The sequence below is a fragment of the Oryza sativa genome, chromosome 2 (assembly GCF_034140825.1).
Source record: "Oryza sativa Japonica Group chromosome 2, ASM3414082v1".
NCBI classification, from domain to species: domain Eukaryota; kingdom Viridiplantae; phylum Streptophyta; class Magnoliopsida; order Poales; family Poaceae; genus Oryza; species Oryza sativa.
Window position 1 is genome coordinate 36,116,635 of NC_089036.1, and position 19,595 is coordinate 36,136,229.

The 19,595-nt window shown below is 39.0% G+C and overlaps 1 protein-coding gene and 2 long non-coding RNA genes across 4 annotated transcripts; 1 reads left to right on the forward strand and 2 right to left on the reverse strand.

The window, feature by feature from the left end:
• Positions 1–1,406: 1,406 nt before the first annotated feature.
• LOC107279927 (uncharacterized) lies at positions 1,407–4,103 on the reverse strand. Of its 2 annotated transcripts, none has more exons than XR_001542958.3 (4): positions 4,068–4,103; positions 2,302–2,423; positions 1,788–1,954; positions 1,407–1,686 (listed from the first exon to the last, which is right to left on the reverse strand). It is a non-coding gene; the product is annotated as an uncharacterized lncRNA (long non-coding RNA). The 2 variants fall into 2 exon arrangements; XR_001542959.3 differs by having other exon boundaries at positions 2,297–2,423.
• A 2,148-nt stretch (positions 4,104–6,251) lies between these two features.
• On the forward strand, positions 6,252–12,923 carry LOC4331234 (lysine-specific demethylase JMJ27). Its single transcript, XM_015768298.3, has 16 exons — positions 6,252–6,547; positions 7,336–7,455; positions 8,092–8,196; positions 8,297–8,427; positions 8,677–8,776; positions 8,906–9,038; positions 9,107–9,170; positions 9,250–10,033; positions 10,413–10,745; positions 10,961–11,201; positions 11,289–11,623; positions 11,729–11,801; positions 11,895–11,980; positions 12,103–12,222; positions 12,298–12,365; positions 12,449–12,923. Exons 1-16 carry the CDS (start codon positions 6,311–6,313, stop codon positions 12,504–12,506), a joined length of 2,988 nt encoding a protein of 995 aa, XP_015623784.1. The 5' UTR covers positions 6,252–6,310; the 3' UTR covers positions 12,507–12,923.
• A 3,014-nt stretch (positions 12,924–15,937) lies between these two features.
• Positions 15,938–18,899, reverse strand: LOC112937874 (uncharacterized). Its single transcript, XR_003240706.2, has 2 exons — positions 18,498–18,899; positions 15,938–17,301 (listed from the first exon to the last, which is right to left on the reverse strand). It is a non-coding gene; the product is annotated as an uncharacterized lncRNA (long non-coding RNA).
• Between the last annotated feature and the right edge of the window lie 696 nt (positions 18,900–19,595).

Here is a 19,595-nt window from a genome sequence, read left to right on the forward strand (position 1 = left end):
TATGGATTAATTAGGCTCAAAAGATTCGTTTCGTGATTTCCCCCCTAACTGTGTAATTAGTTTTTGTTTTTATCTATATTTAATAATACATACATGTATACAAAGATTCAATGTGATGTTTTTGAGAAAAAAGTTTTTAGAACTAAACTGGGCCTCATACTAATACGGCTGGCAGGGCCATCGTCGATCACTCTGCAAAGCAACAAAAACAACCACTACGCCAAGCAGCAAAACAGGCACTGCGCCAACAGGGCTTCTCTCTCTCAAAGTCTCAACTACTCCAGAAAAAAGATAGACAAGACTTTCCCTGCTTCCGCTAGCTAGAGACAAGCGCATGGACTGTGCGATGCAGCCGATAGATCTTTTTTTTTTTTGAGAGAGAAAATGCAGCCGATAGATCTTGATGTGTCCAGGCTTTGATTTATCAACAAAGATTGATTGTAATCAGTGCGCTTAATTAAATTGATTTCAGCTCTGCAGACTCTTGCAGTTGCAGAGCTCACAGGTAGTATCAAACATCAGTGGCAACCAGACTTGCATGCCAGATTTTCTCTAATCAGTAGCAAAGGCACATGAACAGATCAATATGTACTCCGTATAAAGCTTTTAGTTATCCTACTACATGCAGTCACGGTGGTTGAAGTGGGCGGGCTATGGCTTAATATAATCAGCTACTTAATATACTATGGAGTATCTAATTGCAACATTTGTGGGCAATCCCCCTTTTCGGCTGTCCGTCCTTAATTAATCTGGGCTCTATTTTTTTTATTATTTCTGGTTGCTGTTAGAATCAGGTGAAGATTCTCCTGGTAGTATATGATATGATCCGTATATCCTAAAAAGAAGGGAGCCAAGACTAAAAATATTTGGTTTTTTACATACATATAAATCCTCATCCTCACTATATATAATTCATAGACCTGAACGATTGTATCAGTTTGACACCTAATTTGACCAGAGATTATCTGATTTGTGCTCGGGGTAACTGGGACCGGTACAATTAATTGTTTGTTACTAAATTGAATTGGGCCAGTACTACATATGGCCCAGCCCGAATAAACAAGCGATCCAAAATATGCGGAGATATGGGGGGCAGGCCTATATATAGTTATGGGCCCCCTCAAATAGTATTGACGTCCACGTGGTCTTTTGCATAGTGAACGTCCTGTGTGGGTTGCAGGTCAATCTGGGAGTGATTGTATACAGTAGAGTTCCTTGTCTTTCTACTTTCTACACTAGTTTCTACTGTACGAGGGTAGTCCTCAGAAAAATACAGCGGTAAATCATCAAATCCCACTATGGTTACCAGCTCTATGTGTTTTGTTTAGACCAAGTACACAATTAAGTGTTTAAAGTTATGTTACCAAACGGGCGACACTAGTGTGGAAAGAAAACACAGCAAGAACTACCCACAAACTACCCTGTATATTCAAACTTCATTGACAAATACAACCAAATGGTTCCAAACATGACGAGTGATTATACTGAATAGAAAAAAAAAACTAAGGTCAATGCTAGATGCATAATAGTACTTGCCTGGATAACTGGATCATTCACCTGAATGGCTCCACCATGAATGGTACTAAATTGGTACATGTCAGAATTGAGGTGTTCCCAAATTGATGACCAATCCTTGCATGCACATTGCAACCAACACAGAGCAGGAAAAGAAACCGCCCCTACGGCCTACAGGCAATGCATTCCATGTGATCAGATATTACATTGCAAGAGACAAGAATTTTGGTTGCAGGAGTACGGCCATAGTTTGCACAAAATTGATAACTGACCTTGCTGAGGCAAACTATCTCAACATTGAGAATTTGAGACAGAAGAATCTCCACCAAAAAAATTGGTCTATTATTTGATTTCATCAACATTCCAACACATATTTTTCTGCACTGTAAACATTCACGATCCTTATTGAAGAATACTCCAACAAATCACCATGATGAACCTGTGTAGTCACAAGAGAGACAGAACTGCTAGCAGTGAGGAATCAAGCCATAAGTGAAAATTGGCAGGCATAATTGTATAGTGGGTGAAACTAAGATCATTTACTAATTTAAAATTTAAAAAGAGGAAAAGGAAATAGGATTTTACAGGCCGACCGGGCAAAAAGAAAGGGGAATTTACAGTAACTATCTGTGTGCAATAGTGGCTGTTTTTTTTTTTTGGCAGATTGGACTAACATGGTCATAGAATAAACCCCAGCAATCATATGTCCCTCAGAAATCATGCCATTGCTTTTTGTTGTTGTTCATTTGACATTGAAGAATTTCAGCAAGAAAAGAATCACCTTACCGCTTTGTCCCAATGACTTGATGCCTGTCATATGAGGCCACATCCACTTCTAAAAAATCATTGCCTCTACATACTGACTACTGACAACCGGATTGCCATTAGTTTCATCATGTATAGTATGTCTACATAGCATAGATCATCAATTACACAACAAAAAAGAAAAGATTAGAAAATGTGAATAACATGTTCTGAATATAAAAATTTTTGAGCATGTATGCTTGAACTAGAAAATAGCTGACATAATGCATGCAGAAAAAAGTGGATGCAGCATGGGTCGTAAGTTCATAACAGCTTGAAACATCAGAATGCAATATGAGGAAGGAAATGAAAATAGCTAAAAAAGATGGCCTATCCAGCCTTCAGCCCTGGAAACATGGCTGTTTACCCGAGGGTTACTGAATATCAAGAATAATGGCCCCTAGTGCTGCCAACATTTTTTTTATCAAGATGCAACATTAAGCAATGACTCTGATATATGTTTCCAGATAATCTTCTCATTTCTAAGTTGTTGAATGTACTGATGATAGCACATATAGTATGATGATGTTATAAACCAAAAGCTCTGCCAAGAGCTCTAGTGGACTTGAAAGAACTAGTAGATACTCTGGGTTATGTCCCGGAATCATGCCTGAAGTGCAATTGACAACAACTCAGGTTGAACCATTGAAGGGAAGCTAAGTAAAGGAAAAAAAATAAAATCAAGCTTCAGAAAGAATAGAAGACAAAAGTAGGTTCTCTTGATTATTTGTTTCCTATCCTTTGGAAAAAATGGTTGCATTGAAAAAAAACTGACAGCTGGAGGAGGGATACGCAGATTGTGAGATTTGCAAAATAAACTGACAGGTGGAGGAGAGATACGCAGATTGTAAGACTGAAAACAGGAGCATGGTTCTATCAAGTACGAAAACAAAAGAAGATAGCCCAATCGAAAATGTGCGATGCATGTGAATTGGGAAACAGCCGATGAATCAAATAATGTATTATGATGACATTTAGGAAATGTAGTGAGTCATACAGCAGTGAGGGAAATCAGTAGCATAGGTGGAGATTATACAGGCATAAGGGTTCCTAGTTGTACAAAAATATTCTTATCAAGTTGCAGTAATTCTTGACATATGTAGGCAGATAATCTTGTCAGTTCAGTTGTTGATTAGCAGTGATGAGATATCACATATAGGCAGCATGATGAGTAGCATTGGTAGCAAACCCAGAGGTGTCCCAATGGGTTTAGTGGAGTTAAAAGAAGTAGATGTGGTTATGACAAACTCCTTGGGGGTAATTTTGTCCATTAGATTGGCAATACCTGAATTGCAATTGACAAGGCTGAAGGAGAGGTAAAGAAATTAAAGGGGGAAAACAAAAAATGGAATGAATAGTACATGAAGTAGAAAACAGTGGTAGGATCCCTTGATCGAGATTCATTCGCATGCTGTTGTAATTGTGAGTAGGAAAGGTTGGATTGCAAGAATTAGAGACGGCATTCGCGGAAGAAATTAATGAAAATAAAAGTTAGTAAGAGTAACAAACGTTTGATGGACGTAAGAAGTGAATTGCAGGAATAATCACCACTGAATGAATAAACCAATCGATATATTAATATTATTGATGTAATTTAGGCAAAAGAGTGATGCATACAGCAGTGAGTGAGTAAGTAAAATAGAAATCCCTATGCTATTTATTCCTTGCTAGGTCTAGGTGGAGTTGCATCCAATCCACATGGTACAAGATTAGATTAGAGCAGCAGAGTGAGGAATCTGACGGGGAACCTGGGATGAAGGAAGAAGGAGGAGGCAGGTGGAGCTAGGGTTTAGGAGGGGGATCCTCCAGGTCCAGGGCGTGGTTGCGCTTGCGGCGGATGAAGTCCTCGAGGACACGGCGTCGGTCGGCGGCCTTGGCGCGCTGGGGCTCGATGTTGGCGTAGGAGAGGCGGGCGGCGGCGAGGATGAGGGCGACGCCGGTGAGGAAGAAGCAGGCGGTGGCGGCGCGCTGGGAGCGGGTGGCGGTGTACTGCAGCCACACCATCTCTCCCCCTGTCTCTGGTCTGGTGGTGGTGGGGAAGAAAGGAGACGTATCGAGGGAAAATACGCCTTTGGGAGGGGAACGGAAAGAGTGTGGTCAAACCTTGAATTGACTCGTGGATGGGATGGATTCCTTTCCTTTCCAGCTTCCCTCCAAATGGTTGAGGGTTCAAATTTCAAAATTCGAAGGCTACTCCTCCTACTAGTCCGGTGCCCGCGCGCTGGAGGAGGTGCGGTGCGTGTGTGCGTTGGTACGGCTGCAGCAGCCAGAAAGAAGGAAGTGAACGGGGTGCGGCCGCCTGTTTTGCCTGCCTGCCTGTGCGCGTCTCGAGGAGGACATGACATACTACTAGTACCTGTTTTTTTACACAAGGTCCCCCCACATTTTCTTGTTTCTATGATTGAGTACACTTCGGCCGAATTTAGTTCCATATTTTTTAAAAAAAAAAACTTCCAACTTTTTCATTACATCAAAACTTTTCTACACACATAAACTTCCAACTTTTCCGTCACATCATTCCAATTTTAAACAAACTTCCAATTTTAGCTTGAACTAAAACACACCCTTCCCTTCACCCGATTCCATTCATAGGGTGTGTTTAGTTCACATCAAAATTGGAAGTTTTGTTGAAATTGGAACGATGTGACGGAAAAATTGAAAGTTTGTACGTGGATGTGTTTAGTTCACGCCAAAATTGAAAGTTTGATTGGAATTAGAACGATGGAACGGAAAAATTATAAGTTAGTGTGTAAGAAAGTTTTAACATAATGGAAAAGTTAGAAGTTTGAAGAAAAAGTTTAAAACTAAACTCGGCCATAGTATAAGAGAGAGAGAGAGGTGTTGCTTCGACCAATCTCTACAAACCCAGCCATAAAATCACACATTCAAAACACATAGATCACAAACTCCTTCTATTGCTTGCTTCCATTGTGTACACAGTATATCTTCGCTAGTTACTCATTTACATGTCCCCTCCGTGATAAATAATCACCATGGTTTACAGCATTTTTAATAATCAGACAAAACAAGATGAAATATTTTCACTATGCGTGTGTACCATATTACGTGTATATATATTGATGATTGATGTTACTGTAAAAAAAATACAAAATGCACGTAAACAGAAGCAAGAGATATACATTTTTTTAGAGGGAAAAGATCAAGCTTAAACGACTGTACATTTTAAATAAGGTGAATTAACTGTACATTGAACAAATGCTTTTTTTAGGTGTTAAAAGAGAGAATGATGGCTATGGTCTAGACGCGGAGTACTCTATTATGCAATCCACTCCTTAAAATATAATATAAAAAAGCACGTACCAATTTTACGCGGGAAAATTTATTACTATCTGTTATCTAATCATCATACTCTATATTAAAAATGTAACCTATTCAAATAATAACGGTGGATTTAGATTGTAACCGTCGAGATATCGACTGATATAGTTATATACAAAATATGGACTACGTATATTTCGAAACAAAAGCTATTATTGTATATTCAATCAATTCATACATTTAAAACCTTGTGTCCCGCTCAAAATTGCGCGGGAAAATCCATACGTTAGCAAAACATCGTACATATACTATGTGTTTGTGCGTAAGAAAAAAAAACGCTCACCACCTCACGGAGTTAGTCGAAAGATCCCTGAACGTTTCTTCTTGTGTTTGTGCGTAAGAGCTTCCTAAGGAAAACACTAGTGAAAACTTGAAGCTTAATGACCATCATATTTATATATAAGTAACCAGTTGCATTTGCACGGTATTAGTATTATTTGGAAAATTGGATATGCAATGTAAAGCACGGGCATGCATTCAAATGTTGTGAAAGCAAAACGAAAAAAAGGAAAAACTTGGAGGACCTTTTTGTAACTGTGGTTGGAATATTGGAAGCGCGGGTAATAAAAGGAGGACACTTGAGAGCCTACGCCGCAGCCGCCACTCTCTCTCTCTCGTTTTGCCCCAATATCAATACCATCGCCGCACCGCCATGGCGGCGGAGGAGGTGGAGGCGGCGGCGATCGACGGATCCGGCGAGGAGGCGAAGCGGAAGAGTGGTAAGCAGAGGGGATCGGGCGCCAAGGGGAGGCGCCGGAACGGCGACCGGGCTTTCCGCCCGCCGGCGATGAGGCCGGAGGAAGAAGGGCGCGGTGTTGCGACGAGGCCCGGGGCGCTCAGGGAAAGGAAGCCGCCGCCCAACGCCTTCAACGCGCCAGACGATGATGAGGTAGGGAATCTCTCTCTCTCCCCCCCTCTGTCCTGTCATATGTGTTGATCAAACAGCTTGTTCTTGTTGCTAATCAAGCAGCCATTGCAGACGCAGTGTGTTCAATCAATCAATATACATTTTGTTTTGTCTGTTCAGTTTCCGCTCGAGTATCTTCCATTCCATTCCAGCAACCGTGTATCCTCTGTATCGAATCTGAATCTGATTAAAAAAATACTAGTACTGGTATAGGATATACTAGTACGGAATTATTCCTTCGAATCCGATCCCTTTATATCCCAAAACATCTTGATTTTTTCCCCTAGATTCTTCCACCATTGCTTTCTCATCTCATTTCGCCCGATTGCTACAAATATCTTTAAATTTATTTACGTCAAAGAAAGTTACGGTTTTTCGGTTCTTTCTCCAAAATGCTATCCGTTGCTGTTTCAGTGTTTGTGCTTTTATCTACTCCATCCGTTTCATACTATAATTAGTTTCACTTTTTTCCCTAGTCAAACTTGATTAAGTTTGATCAAGTTTATAGTACAATTTAACAACATCTAAAATGTCAAATTAGTTTCACTAAATCTACATTGAATATATTTTAATAATATGTTTATTTTGTGTTGAAATAGTACTCTACATTTTTCTATAAACTTAGTCAAAAACTCGAACAAACTTAACTAGGAAAAAAGTCAAACGACTTGTAATATGAAACGGATGGAGTATCTATCTAGTATGGATTTTGGTACTCTTTGAGGGAGAACTTATAAAGTTATACTGACCAATTGCTGTTTTGCCAATAGGATGTCGAGAAAACTGATCAACTTCTCGAGCCTCTCAACAAGCCCAAAAGACGTGATGCAGGGAAGAAGAGAGGACCCAGAAAAAAGAAAGTGGATCAAGAGAACATCAAAACCCACAGGGTAAACTACTCAACGTTCCTTTTACAAGTTATTTGGGAACGGTTTGGTTTGTGACATGTACGCAGTTCACTATATATTTGCCTGCATCGTTACTTTTGAACGTTTCCTACTCGACCTGCTACCTTGTGAACGAGTACCTGATACCTTCTCAAGCTACCTGCGATTCATCGACCAAGCCAAATCTCTTCTTTAAATTAATTTTGTTTTGTGGGGGCCTAATTATCAAGTCTCCCTAGTAAGATCGCAGTTTCACCGTCAATTTTAGTCGCTTTATTTATTGCTTAATGATAAACCCACCATTATGTTTCTCCTGAACTTGGTCAGTTTCAAGATTATTTTTTTTTAGAAGAAGTTTCAAGATTCTATGCAAGCTGGTTTTGCATAGATTTTTTATGACAGTGCAAGTGCTTGCTTGAATTCTTGTCTTTTTAGATAATGTCTGAATACCTGTTATGATTCGATGTAACTAACTACATGCTTAATTTAAGCATGTTATTGTCATTCAAAGCATGAAAATTTCAGAGGTTTCATGTACTTGCTTGGAAGGTGCACTTTTGTGTTCTTTACAAAGTGAAACATAACCCCAGCTCTTTGATATTGATACCGAAATAACCCATGACTTTCTTTCCTCGACAGCATAACGCAAATGCAGTAAAAGGCAAGATGTTAGTCAATGATAAGGTTTCGAAGACTGAAAAGAAGCGTAAGAGAGGAGACACAGGAGCGGCAGAAAATAATGGGGTCATAAACTACACGTTTCTTTGTATAAGTTTTTTTTTTAAAAAAAATTGTATAACTGTTTTGATGGGTGTGCTAACTTTTCGTTGTTTCAATTATGTAGAAAGGGAAGAAAATGTTGACAGGTGAAAACGCCTTAATGTGTCACCAATGCCAGAGAAATGACAAAGGGAGAGTGGTCTGGTGCAAGACTTGCAACAATAAGCGCTTTTGTGTGCCATGCATTAATCAATGGTGTGCCAAGTTTCCTCAAACTTCTAGTCTACTAGTTGGACTCCCAGCCTACTGTTTTCCTATAGGCTTAAATGTACATTTTGCTTTCATCTTACCCATAGTCCCATAACACCCATTTTTTCTGCTTACATTTTTTATGGTATTATTCTTGTTTCATCTTATGTTTGCCTTGGTACATATGTTTTTATGCACTATACCTCTAGTAACCTTTTAAGGTGATCCCATGTGTTGTATAATTCAACTGGACAGGTATCCTGATTTGCCTGAAAATGAATTTGCTGCAAAATGCCCTTATTGTCGCAAGAATTGTAATTGCAAGGCATGCCTGCGAATGAGAGGTGTCGAAGAGGTTTGCATTTCCATCTCATCTTTTCTTTACAGCATTTCCATTTCTTCAGGACATATTTCTTTTTAAAGTTAATAAATGACACTTTCTAGTATTCTTACTGAATAGTTCATTCCATTCATTGTGAAGCAGCCTCCAAGAAAGGAAATTTCTAAAGAAAATCAGATTCGTTATGCCTGTCATGTGTTACGCTTGTTGCGTCCTTGGCTGATAGAACTGCGACAGGAGCAGATGGCAGAGAAGGAATTAGAGGCTAAGATACAAGGTATGGTTCTCTAGCACACAGACTGGAAGCTGGTATGGCTATGAATGCTCATCTTGTTTTGTTTACAGGTGTTTCAGTTGATCAAATAAAGGTGGAACAAGCTGTGTGTGATCTAGATGAGCGTGTCTATTGGTTAAGTTCTTTCCTTGTTCACTTTATGCTATGATATAATACCAGAAAGCATCTGATCCAATTTTGTTGTCAACTGCAGCAATAGATGCAGCACTTCTATAGTTGATTTTCATAGAAGCTGCAAGCACTGTTTCTATGACTTGTGCTTGACCTGCTGCCAGGAGCTTCGCAAAGGTGAGATCCCTGGAGGAGAAGAGGTGGAAATTTTGGATCCTGAAGAAAGAGACAAGGATTATGCTTTTGGTAAGATTCTGTCAGATGGTGAGAACCAAAGGGACTCTTTGAAGTGTCGCAGCGACACCCAAAACAGTGAGTCAAACAAAGGCATGGCTTCTGACGAAAACCAAAAGAAGGCTCTGTTACTTTGGAAAGCAAACAGTAATGGTAGCATACCTTGCCCACGAAAGGAAAAGGAAGACTGCAGTTTTTCATCTCTAGATCTGAAATGCTTGTTTCCAGAGAAGTTGCTCCCTGAATTAGAAGATAGATCTGAGAAGGTCTTCTGGAGTGAAACATTTGCAAAAGAACTAGGTAGAACAAGTGAGCTGTGCCCTTGTTTTGATCACTCAGGCAAGATAAGAAGTGACAGCAAGAAATTACGTCAGGCTGCAAATAGGGAGGACTCGAGTGATAACTACTTATACTGTCCGGTGGCCACTGATATCCAGGACGCTGACCTGTTGCACTTTCAGATGCATTGGGCAAAGGGCGAACCAGTTGTTGTTTCAGACACTCTTAAGCTAACTTCTGGTCTTAGCTGGGAGCCGATGGTTATGTGGCGGGCAGTACGAGAACGAACCAAAGGGAAGGCAGAAGATGAGCAGTTTGCTGTGAGGGCAGTAGATTGCCTCGACTGGTGTGAGGTGAGGATCTCTAATGTGTTTATGTGATAGTACTCTTTTTCTCGGGTTTGGTTTATTGTACTTTACCACAGTTCATACTCTTTTTACATACCTGGCATAATCTTGATTTTATCTTTTGGCAGAAATACATGAGATGATGCTTATTTTCAAATGCGACAATGAAATAATGTGTGCATGTGTTGCCTTTCCAGAAGAAAGTAATACACATAATGATTAAATAATTGACCAGTTTAACTAATTTTGTTGATCCATTAGTGAATTGAGCTTCCCTATTAAATAATGTTTGTTATGTGTTTCTGTTTGAAATGAGAGAAACCTATCTTTCTTCATCTACAGTTGAACTTTCTGGCGCTTACTACATTCATATCTGATTTTCCAGGTGGAAATTAACATACACATGTTTTTTATGGGATATACAAGGGGCAGAACTCATCCCAGGACCTACTGGCCTGAGATGCTTAAGCTAAAGGACTGGCCCCCTTCTAGCTCATTTGATCAGCGATTGCCTCGCCATGGTGCTGAATTTATCAGTGCATTGCCATTTCCGGAGTATACTGATCCACGATATGGTCCGCTAAATCTTGCAGTGAAGCTTCCTGGTGGTGTCCTGAAGCCAGATCTTGGGCCAAAAACTTACATTGCCTATGGATTTTCTGAAGAGTTGGGCAGGGGTGACTCTGTAACCAAACTTCACTGTGACATGTCTGATGCAGTATGTCTCTATTATTATAATGATGTTTTGTTGTTTTGTATGAATTGTGCTCATTTCTTTCATTCTGATAAGCGAATAAAATTGACTTGCTGGTTGCTGTATACGTACCTCATCTGCAGACATTCAAATAGATCATGTTTTCTATCTTGTTGTTTCTTGTGCTTTATTTGTTTGTCTTGGCAGTGATTAATTGTGAAAGGTATCTTTTTTATCAGGTAAACATCTTAACACACACAGCGGAAGTGCCCTGTGAGACTTATGATGCTGTTCAGATTAAAAACACGCAGAAAAAGATGAAAATGCAAGATGACATGGAAATATATGGGATGATAGAATCAGGCAGTGAACTCAAGCCATCAGCATGCCCAGTTGAATTGGGGAACAAAGCTGTTGGTGAAGCACCAAAGGCCTCATGCAGCAAAGAAAATGTTCATACCTTGAAAGACAAGTCTAATGGTTGGTGGAGAAAATATACTTTTGGTATGAAATGAATCTTTTAGCCCACTTTTAAGTTTTGTTGAGTTTATTGCTTGCACAATGCAGGTTTGGATATAAACGCTTCACCACCTGATGATGCTGGAGGTGATGCCAGGGATGAAGCATTGTCCTATGAATCTGTGGTACATAGTGATGTAGCTCAGTGTCCAAACCATAACCATGAGACCAATAATTCTGATGATGCACGTATTGGAGCTCAGAGATGTCAAAAGAAAGCTAAAGGTCGTCCTCCGAAGACAGGTTCAGGGGTATCAGAGCACCAGGAAAGTGGTGGTGCTTTGTGGGATATTTTCCGAAGAGAGGACTCTGAGAAATTACAAGACTTCCTTAGGAAGCATGCGCCAGAATTTCGGCACATCCACTGCAATCCAGTGAAACAGGTATGTCTGCCTCTCTATGCTGTTGCAACTGATAACAATACATATTACCTGTGTTTTGCTGACCAAGAGCTATGTTGAGTATCATCAATTATGTTAACTGTGCAGGTTATTCATCCAATTCATGATCAAGCTTTCTATTTAACTGCGGAGCATAAAAGAAAGCTGAAGGAAGAATATGGTTAGTAAACATGTTAGCATTAGATCTTGAGTTCTCTGCAATCACATTGTTTCATGACCATGCCTGTTTTTATATGTGGATTTCCTGTTGCAGGTGTTGAACCTTGGACCTTTGAACAAAAGCTTGGCGAAGCAGTTTTGATTCCTGCCGGATGTCCTCACCAAGTCAGGAATTTGAAGGTGTGACTGAATTACTGTAAATGGAGATACTAATATTTTCCCTTCCTCCTGATATTTGCATGAGGTATATGGGGGCTGAAAAATGAAAAAAAATGAAGCTAATTTTGAACTGAACTCTGCAGTCCTGCATCAAGGTTGCACTGGACTTTGTTTCCCCCGAGAATGTTGGTGAGTGTGTTAGGCTGACCAAGGAATTTAGACGACTTCCATCTTCCCACAGGGCTAAAGAAGATAAGCTAGAGGTTAGCTTGGTGTCAGTTGAAATTTCTGGTGTTTGATGTGGTGACTGACTTGAATTTGATTTGTGCGTTTTACAGATCAAGAAGATGGCTTTCCATGCTCTGAATGAAGTTCTAAACTTTCTGGATCCTCCTTCCTCAGAAGGGTGAGCATTCATTCCACTGTAAACATAACAGCTGTGAAGTTTATACGTTCTGACCATTGTATGTTGCGTGATTGGTGGATCAGGTCGAAAGAAGCGGCGGAGAAGCCTCGAAGGGGGCGTGGTCGCCCAAGAAAACACTAGCTGCAACAAGTGATGACTTGATTTGCTGCGTCCGGCTCCCTCTCTGATCATCTTTTGTGGTGATGAGTGGGCTAAAATCGTTCATGCATTTTGGAGGAAGGGGAGGAATCTTGTGCATGTCAAAATGTGGTAGCAATAGCATGATCGATGTAGGTAGGCTGCTAATGCTAATCAGTTAATGGCTTGATACTTTTCCTTTTGGCTTGAACAACTAACTAGCTGTCTGTCTGTCTGTTTGACTTGTGTTAAGTGGATTCAGACATGTAATCTGGTCCATGGTTTCAGCTGTAGCACATGATGTTCCATGTCTGCTTTTTCAAGGTTGTTGTACCCCCAACGAAACGGATGGGATTGATGGCCCTTTTGTTGGATTCAGATATGGGTTATATACAAATACTAGTTTCCTTGCAGCCTGAATTTTAGAAGACTTTTACGGTACATTATATTTCCAGTATAAATGAGATTATGCTGGGAATCTGCTGCAAAATAGAAATTTATCAGTAGTTATTTCGTGTTATATCTTCACTTCGATAGTAATCCTAATTGTTCGTGCGCCAGATTAGATTTAACTGGATACGGTTGAATAGATGGCACAATCAAATCCTTTTCATCGGATTGGTGGATTCATCAAACATATAAAAACATTAACCCGTGTTGAATAACTAGAGTGAGGGAGATTATCTAGCATAGAGAAAGATCATTCTATCCCCTTTAATTTTATACTGCAGTCGATTTAAGTGGATAATAAAATCAATCTACACATTTGAATTGTTTTGAGTTCTCGAATTTTATTCTTCATTTCCATGCGTGCGATGTGATGCCAACATCAACTTCTGGGTTTTTGGCTAAAAACAATTGAGCTGAGCAAAGCAAGAGGAAGAAGGAACAATTGTGGATGCCAAATAAAAGGACCGCAAACATCTGATTAACATGAGTGATGAAATACATCATTATAGAATTCAGCATTATTATGTATAACATCATTAGAGAATTTAGCAGATAACAATATGTCAGAACCAGCATCAGCGGCGGTAATATTAGTATGTCAATTCGGAGGAGAATTGATAAGGCACAGCAGAGCACGGGCTCTTGTACATGTTGATAGATGAGCGCCGCGGTAGTAAATTTTGTTTGTTTGTCTCCAAAATACTACATATATGGACATATATGCAGCAGTCAGAACTCAGAATGTTGGTCTGAAATTCTGAAAATACAGCACATGTACTCAGTATATGTGCTGACAGATATTTTTATTTTGGACACAAAGACGATGATGGTGATGATGATAATGACAATAATGCATGATCATCATCATGATGATGATCACTAACTACTATGTACTGGTACTCACAATCATATAGGTAGATGGATCGGATGGGGAAGCATTTGTTTGGTTGTCTAGGGCAAACTGCAGACAGCGGTGCAGCAAACAAACAAACAAAACCAAAAGGCCGCCTAAACTAAAGTTGTTTGTTCGCTTTCCTTTATGGCTCGGTTCCTTCCTTCGGTTGACACACCCCACTCACACACACTGTCACTCAGTACAGTACTAGTATTAGCTAGTACAATTCACAGGTCACTGCAGCAATGAGCACCCATGAAAGATCTATCTTTCTATCTGCAGCAATGAGCTCCACAGAATAGTACTCCATATTACAGTAGTAGTATATATACTACTACATAATAAGAAAAGAGCTTGGAAAAAATTAAAGGAAAAAAAAAACAATAACACCTCTAAGGGCGGTGACATAGCGAATGGTCTCGCGATTCTACATCAGATATGTCAGAGTTTTTTTTTTTTGCCGGGTCGGCCGAAGGAATCGGCGACCAAATTTCATTAAGATTGGGAGAAATAAAATTAAAGTACAAGTAGTTTTAGCTTGCAACGACAGGAGGCTGTCGAATTAGAATTAGACTGGCAGAAACCACAGCCCGACAAACTAAAAAACTGAAACGCCAACACAACAGATATGTCAGAGTGGCCTCATGGGCATGTACTTGTCCTGAAAAAGGCACGAGAGTTATTATCCAAACAATTATATTACGGCATAAAATGCAGAGCCTTTGTGCGTGCGGAACTATTATCGAAACAATTATATTGTGCAAGCATTAGCTTCGTCGCGGTTGCTTATTTTGGAGCTCATTAAAGCTACTACTATGTATTAAGAAGAGAGTATTCTTGACTATGGCTTAACCTAGTACGTGACATACTCCCTCACAAGACCATTTTTGGATTGTAAATGCCCTAATGTACATCCCATTTCACTTTCACTTTATGTGCAAATCTTTTCCACAATTCCTTTTCCAAGCCCGGCAGAAGCTGCTACTCCTGATGACTGAATGAAAGCCACCCTGCACCTAAAAAGCTGCAGAGAGTGTGGTGCTGGTGCATGCTCTCCCTCTGATCCCCACATCCAATCCAGATCAATCCTGCCTAATCATCATAAGTATATTGCTTGCCCACCTAGAATTTCTTCGACTCAAAATATAATAATAACTTAGCATTTATAATTTATCTTAAAATATAACAACTTTTTCACATGTACTCTCTTCTCAACTAATCATAATCTTTCACCATTTAAATTCTCCAACATTTCTCCTCTCAACTAATAGCCGTGTTTAACCTTAAAAGTTCATGTATCCTGACTCCTGAGACGAATGTAGTTACTAGTGCCTTTTATTGCTCTCTGCTGTCTGCCTCACTGCCATGACAAAACCTGCATTCATCAATATCTGAATGTCCCAGCAGCAGCAAGCTACTACTACTCCATATCAACTGATTGATCCCTGAAGATCTATGTCGCTGCTTACACATTTTTGTATCATATTTTAGATAAGGAAGATGGATTACATTGCCAGCCGCATGTGTATTGTATACTACTAGCTAATAGCAATCTATACCAAATTTGTGAGGTCATTTACACAAATAACTTCAATACTTTGTTTGGCAGCTGAGCTGAATTATGTCTACTATATGTGAAAAGGAAAGAAAAGATTGGTAAATCTTTTTTATGGCAATTCATTCGTAGTAGATGGCATGGAGATCGGAATAGTGGATGTGCGGGTTAAATCTTGCATATGATCAGTTCCTGATTCGCTTTAACTATTTAGGATGTAAAGAGTACAGGTTGCCAGCTTTATCTACAGCTAGCCTCACCACTGTATATACTCCATCCGTCCCAAAATGTTTGAAGCCGTTGACTTTTTTAAATATACTGGAGTAGTATATATTGATGGATGCATGGTTCGATTACGATCGAGCTGCATGCGTGATAAGGCGTAATTAAACAAATCAAATTAAGTAAGTATATCACGTCACGAGTAGAATATATAATACCATGCTTCGATCGATTCGGAGACAATATATATCTTGAAATTCACCACACTATCAGGAAGTAATTGATCAGTAGCACTCAAATACGGCCTGCATATGTAATAATGCCATCTTTCATATATATTTTTATTTATAGTTCAGTCGTCTCAACTTTTACATCATCATTTTCCATTATTGCACATGACAATACACATTAATTAGTACATACAAAAGACATGAATTGTATATATATCCATGCTACCACATATATTGGAGTATATATATATGTACATATATAATCAGAGGCGCATGAACACACTAATTACTTAGGTGCTGGTAGCCGGTGGAGCAAGAAGAAGGTGTGCTGCCTGCATCTGCATATTAACGTAAAAACTATGGATGAAAGAAAGGAGAGGGGAAAAAAGTTAAAAGAAGAGAAACAAGTAAGCATGCAACGTGATCATTGCTGCAGGGAAAGATCATTGCTGCAGCTCGATCGATCGGCAAACATGAATGAAATTATTCGCAGCTAGCTCAGTAGCTCTATGGCTGTGGTTAGCAATGCAACCACCAGTTCACCATGGAGTAGTGGAGTACTACCTCCTATCATATGCAATGCACAGTGAAAGCACACGCTTCGCTAGCTAGCTAGGGGCAGCAAGCACACGCGCAGAGAGAAAGAGAAACTAGCACAATTCAAGGCAGGCTCGCGTCACTTCATCAATCTCCTGCCTGCCTTCCTGCCCTCCATATGTATATACAGTAGCAGTTATTTATACTTCCATCTTCAATTTTGCATCTATCGAAACTGCTTGAGCTTGAGATCGATTTCATATGATATGATATGAACTGGAGGTTTTGACCGTGCTCCCAACAATGAGTGACACTGCACGTCGATCGACATTACTATGATCATGTCCATTGATGAATTGCTTAGTGGTCGAGTTGGCATTTGCAGAGATTCAGATATCCAAATATAGACTTGATCGATCGACGAACTGAGAACTGACAGACAGTATCGATCGAGCAGCATATATGCCAATTAAGATCAATCCAATCTGTCCTGGCCGTTTCTCAATTTCTTGCTTGCTCTCAACAATTCTGAACTCTCAATCAGATGAGGTGAGCAGCATGCATGCATGCAGCAGAGACAGTGTAGTATGTGTACTAGCAGCAGCAGCAGCTGGACAAGAAAGAGCCTGTCTGATGCCTGGTTGCTGGTTGGATCGATCTTGGATGGACGACGCGACAGGTCAGCCTTTCTAGCTAGGTCGACACCGATGGACGGATGGATCGACAAAACGAAAGCTTAGCTTAGCTTGCTCCATCCGTCCATCCATCCATCCTTCGATCTGCTGCTGCTGCTGCTGTTCAGTTCATCTTTTTCTAGATTCTGTTCATCTAGCAGTACTGAATAATGCATACATATGCTGCCATTCTGCACGCTCGTGCACGCTATCTTTCTTAGCTTTCATTTCCCAGCTACATGCATGCAAGCAAAAGAGAAGAGATGAACAGTCAAACACTGGTCCACCATGCAATGCAGCTCACAGATCAAAGTTCAAACAATACTACTGTAAAAAAGGCTTGCTATCACCGGCCGCCTATCAGAATTAATTAGGATTCACCATGCATTCAGTTTCTTAATTTCTCATGTACTAGGTAATACTATGTAAGTATGTAGTGGTAGACTTTAACTTCTTTTTATATATATAAAGGGGCTAATAATTAAAACCCAAGCCTTTAACTTAATTCACCAGTTATATTGATGTACAGAGATTGCCTTTTCTTCTTAATTTGGTGAAACATATATATCTTGCCTTGAATTGTACCAGTACTGAATTTGATGGCTAACTCTGCATATATATATATATATACATATAATATACTGCCAAAGTAAACCATTTCCATTATCTAAATATAATATATAATGCAACAGTACCATTTGTTCACAACGCAACTGGGAACAATAATACTAGCGGTCTAGCACACCATGCATAATCCATTCATATGAAAACTACTGCTGCGTACAACTTTCAAATAAAAATATATGGTATAAAGTATAAACAGTAAAAAAACGCCACTTACTTTTTTTGATCTTTATATAGCGAACGTACAAACAGTTTTGGGAAAACCGATCACAACACATATAATCTATCTACTACTGGAAAAAAGGATCTAAGATCAAAACATAGATGAATTCAGAAGAAAACCAAATAGGAACATATAAACCAAGGAAATTAGGTAAATTAGACTCAGGGAATAATTTCAAAATTATATATATATGTGAGAGACCTACCGGGTCAATGAAGCACGAACTATATTGCAGTATATATGTACAAGACCATAAAGCAAAAAAAAAAAATGGAGTAGATATAACAGTTAGCTATACATATATAATATGACTCATGAATAGAATACCAAGTGCAAATGATAAGATCAGATTAGCATATGGAGATCTGCATGCATGCATGGAGTACTATCATATCGATTGTTATCCAAAAATTGAGTACTAACCATACATTAAAAAGGGTGCATAAACTTGCAGATCTGATCAAATTAAAGAGTACTGAAATTAGCCTGGCCGATCGAATTATTTCAAGATATCTTTTATTGCAGATAGAATATTCCAATTAGCAGAAAGAATAATTCAATAAAAATCCAAGCAGTAATTTTACCTGCTAGATCGAATTGCACGCAGATGGCGGCCGGGTGAGCAGTATCTGATATGCATGGATCGATGTACAGATCAATTAATCTCCATCGCGATCGATCCAAGAATTAGAGCAGGCAGGAGATATAGCTAGGTAGATATATAAGTAAGATATAATTAAGATCGAGGGCACCATGTTTTCCAAGGACTTTCTTGAACTATCAACAAGATGGGGATCCAGATGCGCATCGATGACCTAATTCAGATCAGATCGATCGATATGCATCATGCATGGGATCTAGAACAATATATGAGGAGCATGCACACACGAGTTCACAGTTCAAGAAAGCCTGTGGAGAGCATGGCCGCAATCTTTCTTTTTTGCTCGCAATTTAATTTGTGTGTGTGTGAGAGAGAGAGAGACGATGCGAAGAAGAGGAGAAAGAGGGGTGGTATATATAGAGCCAGAGGAAGCTGATCAATCGATCGATGCACTGAAGAAAGAGATGGTGGACAGACGTAATTGGACCCATATACTTTTGATCGATCCGTACGTACATACATATTCTTTTAGAAAAAAAATACTACTAATATACATGATCAATTAATCATGATATATAAATCAGATTTTAATTTCTGGATTATTTATACGACGTCTATTCCATCTATGGTACGTACAGAATATTAATTATGTTGTGATCGATTTCTGAATTCTGATCGCCGATCGAGCCGGTAACATATATATATATATATATATATATATATATATATATATATATATATATATATATATATATATATATATATATATATATATATATATATATATATATATATATATATATATATATATATATATATATATATATATATATATATATATATATATATATATATATATATATATATATATATATAATTCATCTTGGAAATTAATGGCAAATTGCGTGCTAGCTGTATATAAGTACGGCCATCGTGGGGTGATGATCGACTCAATTAATTTGCATATTGTAATTAGCTAGCTACTGGATGCTAAACAATAAATTTGGTATGGACCAATTAATTAACCACTGGTAACATAAATAAAAATTCACCGTGTATATAGGAATCAAATCCTGGTGTA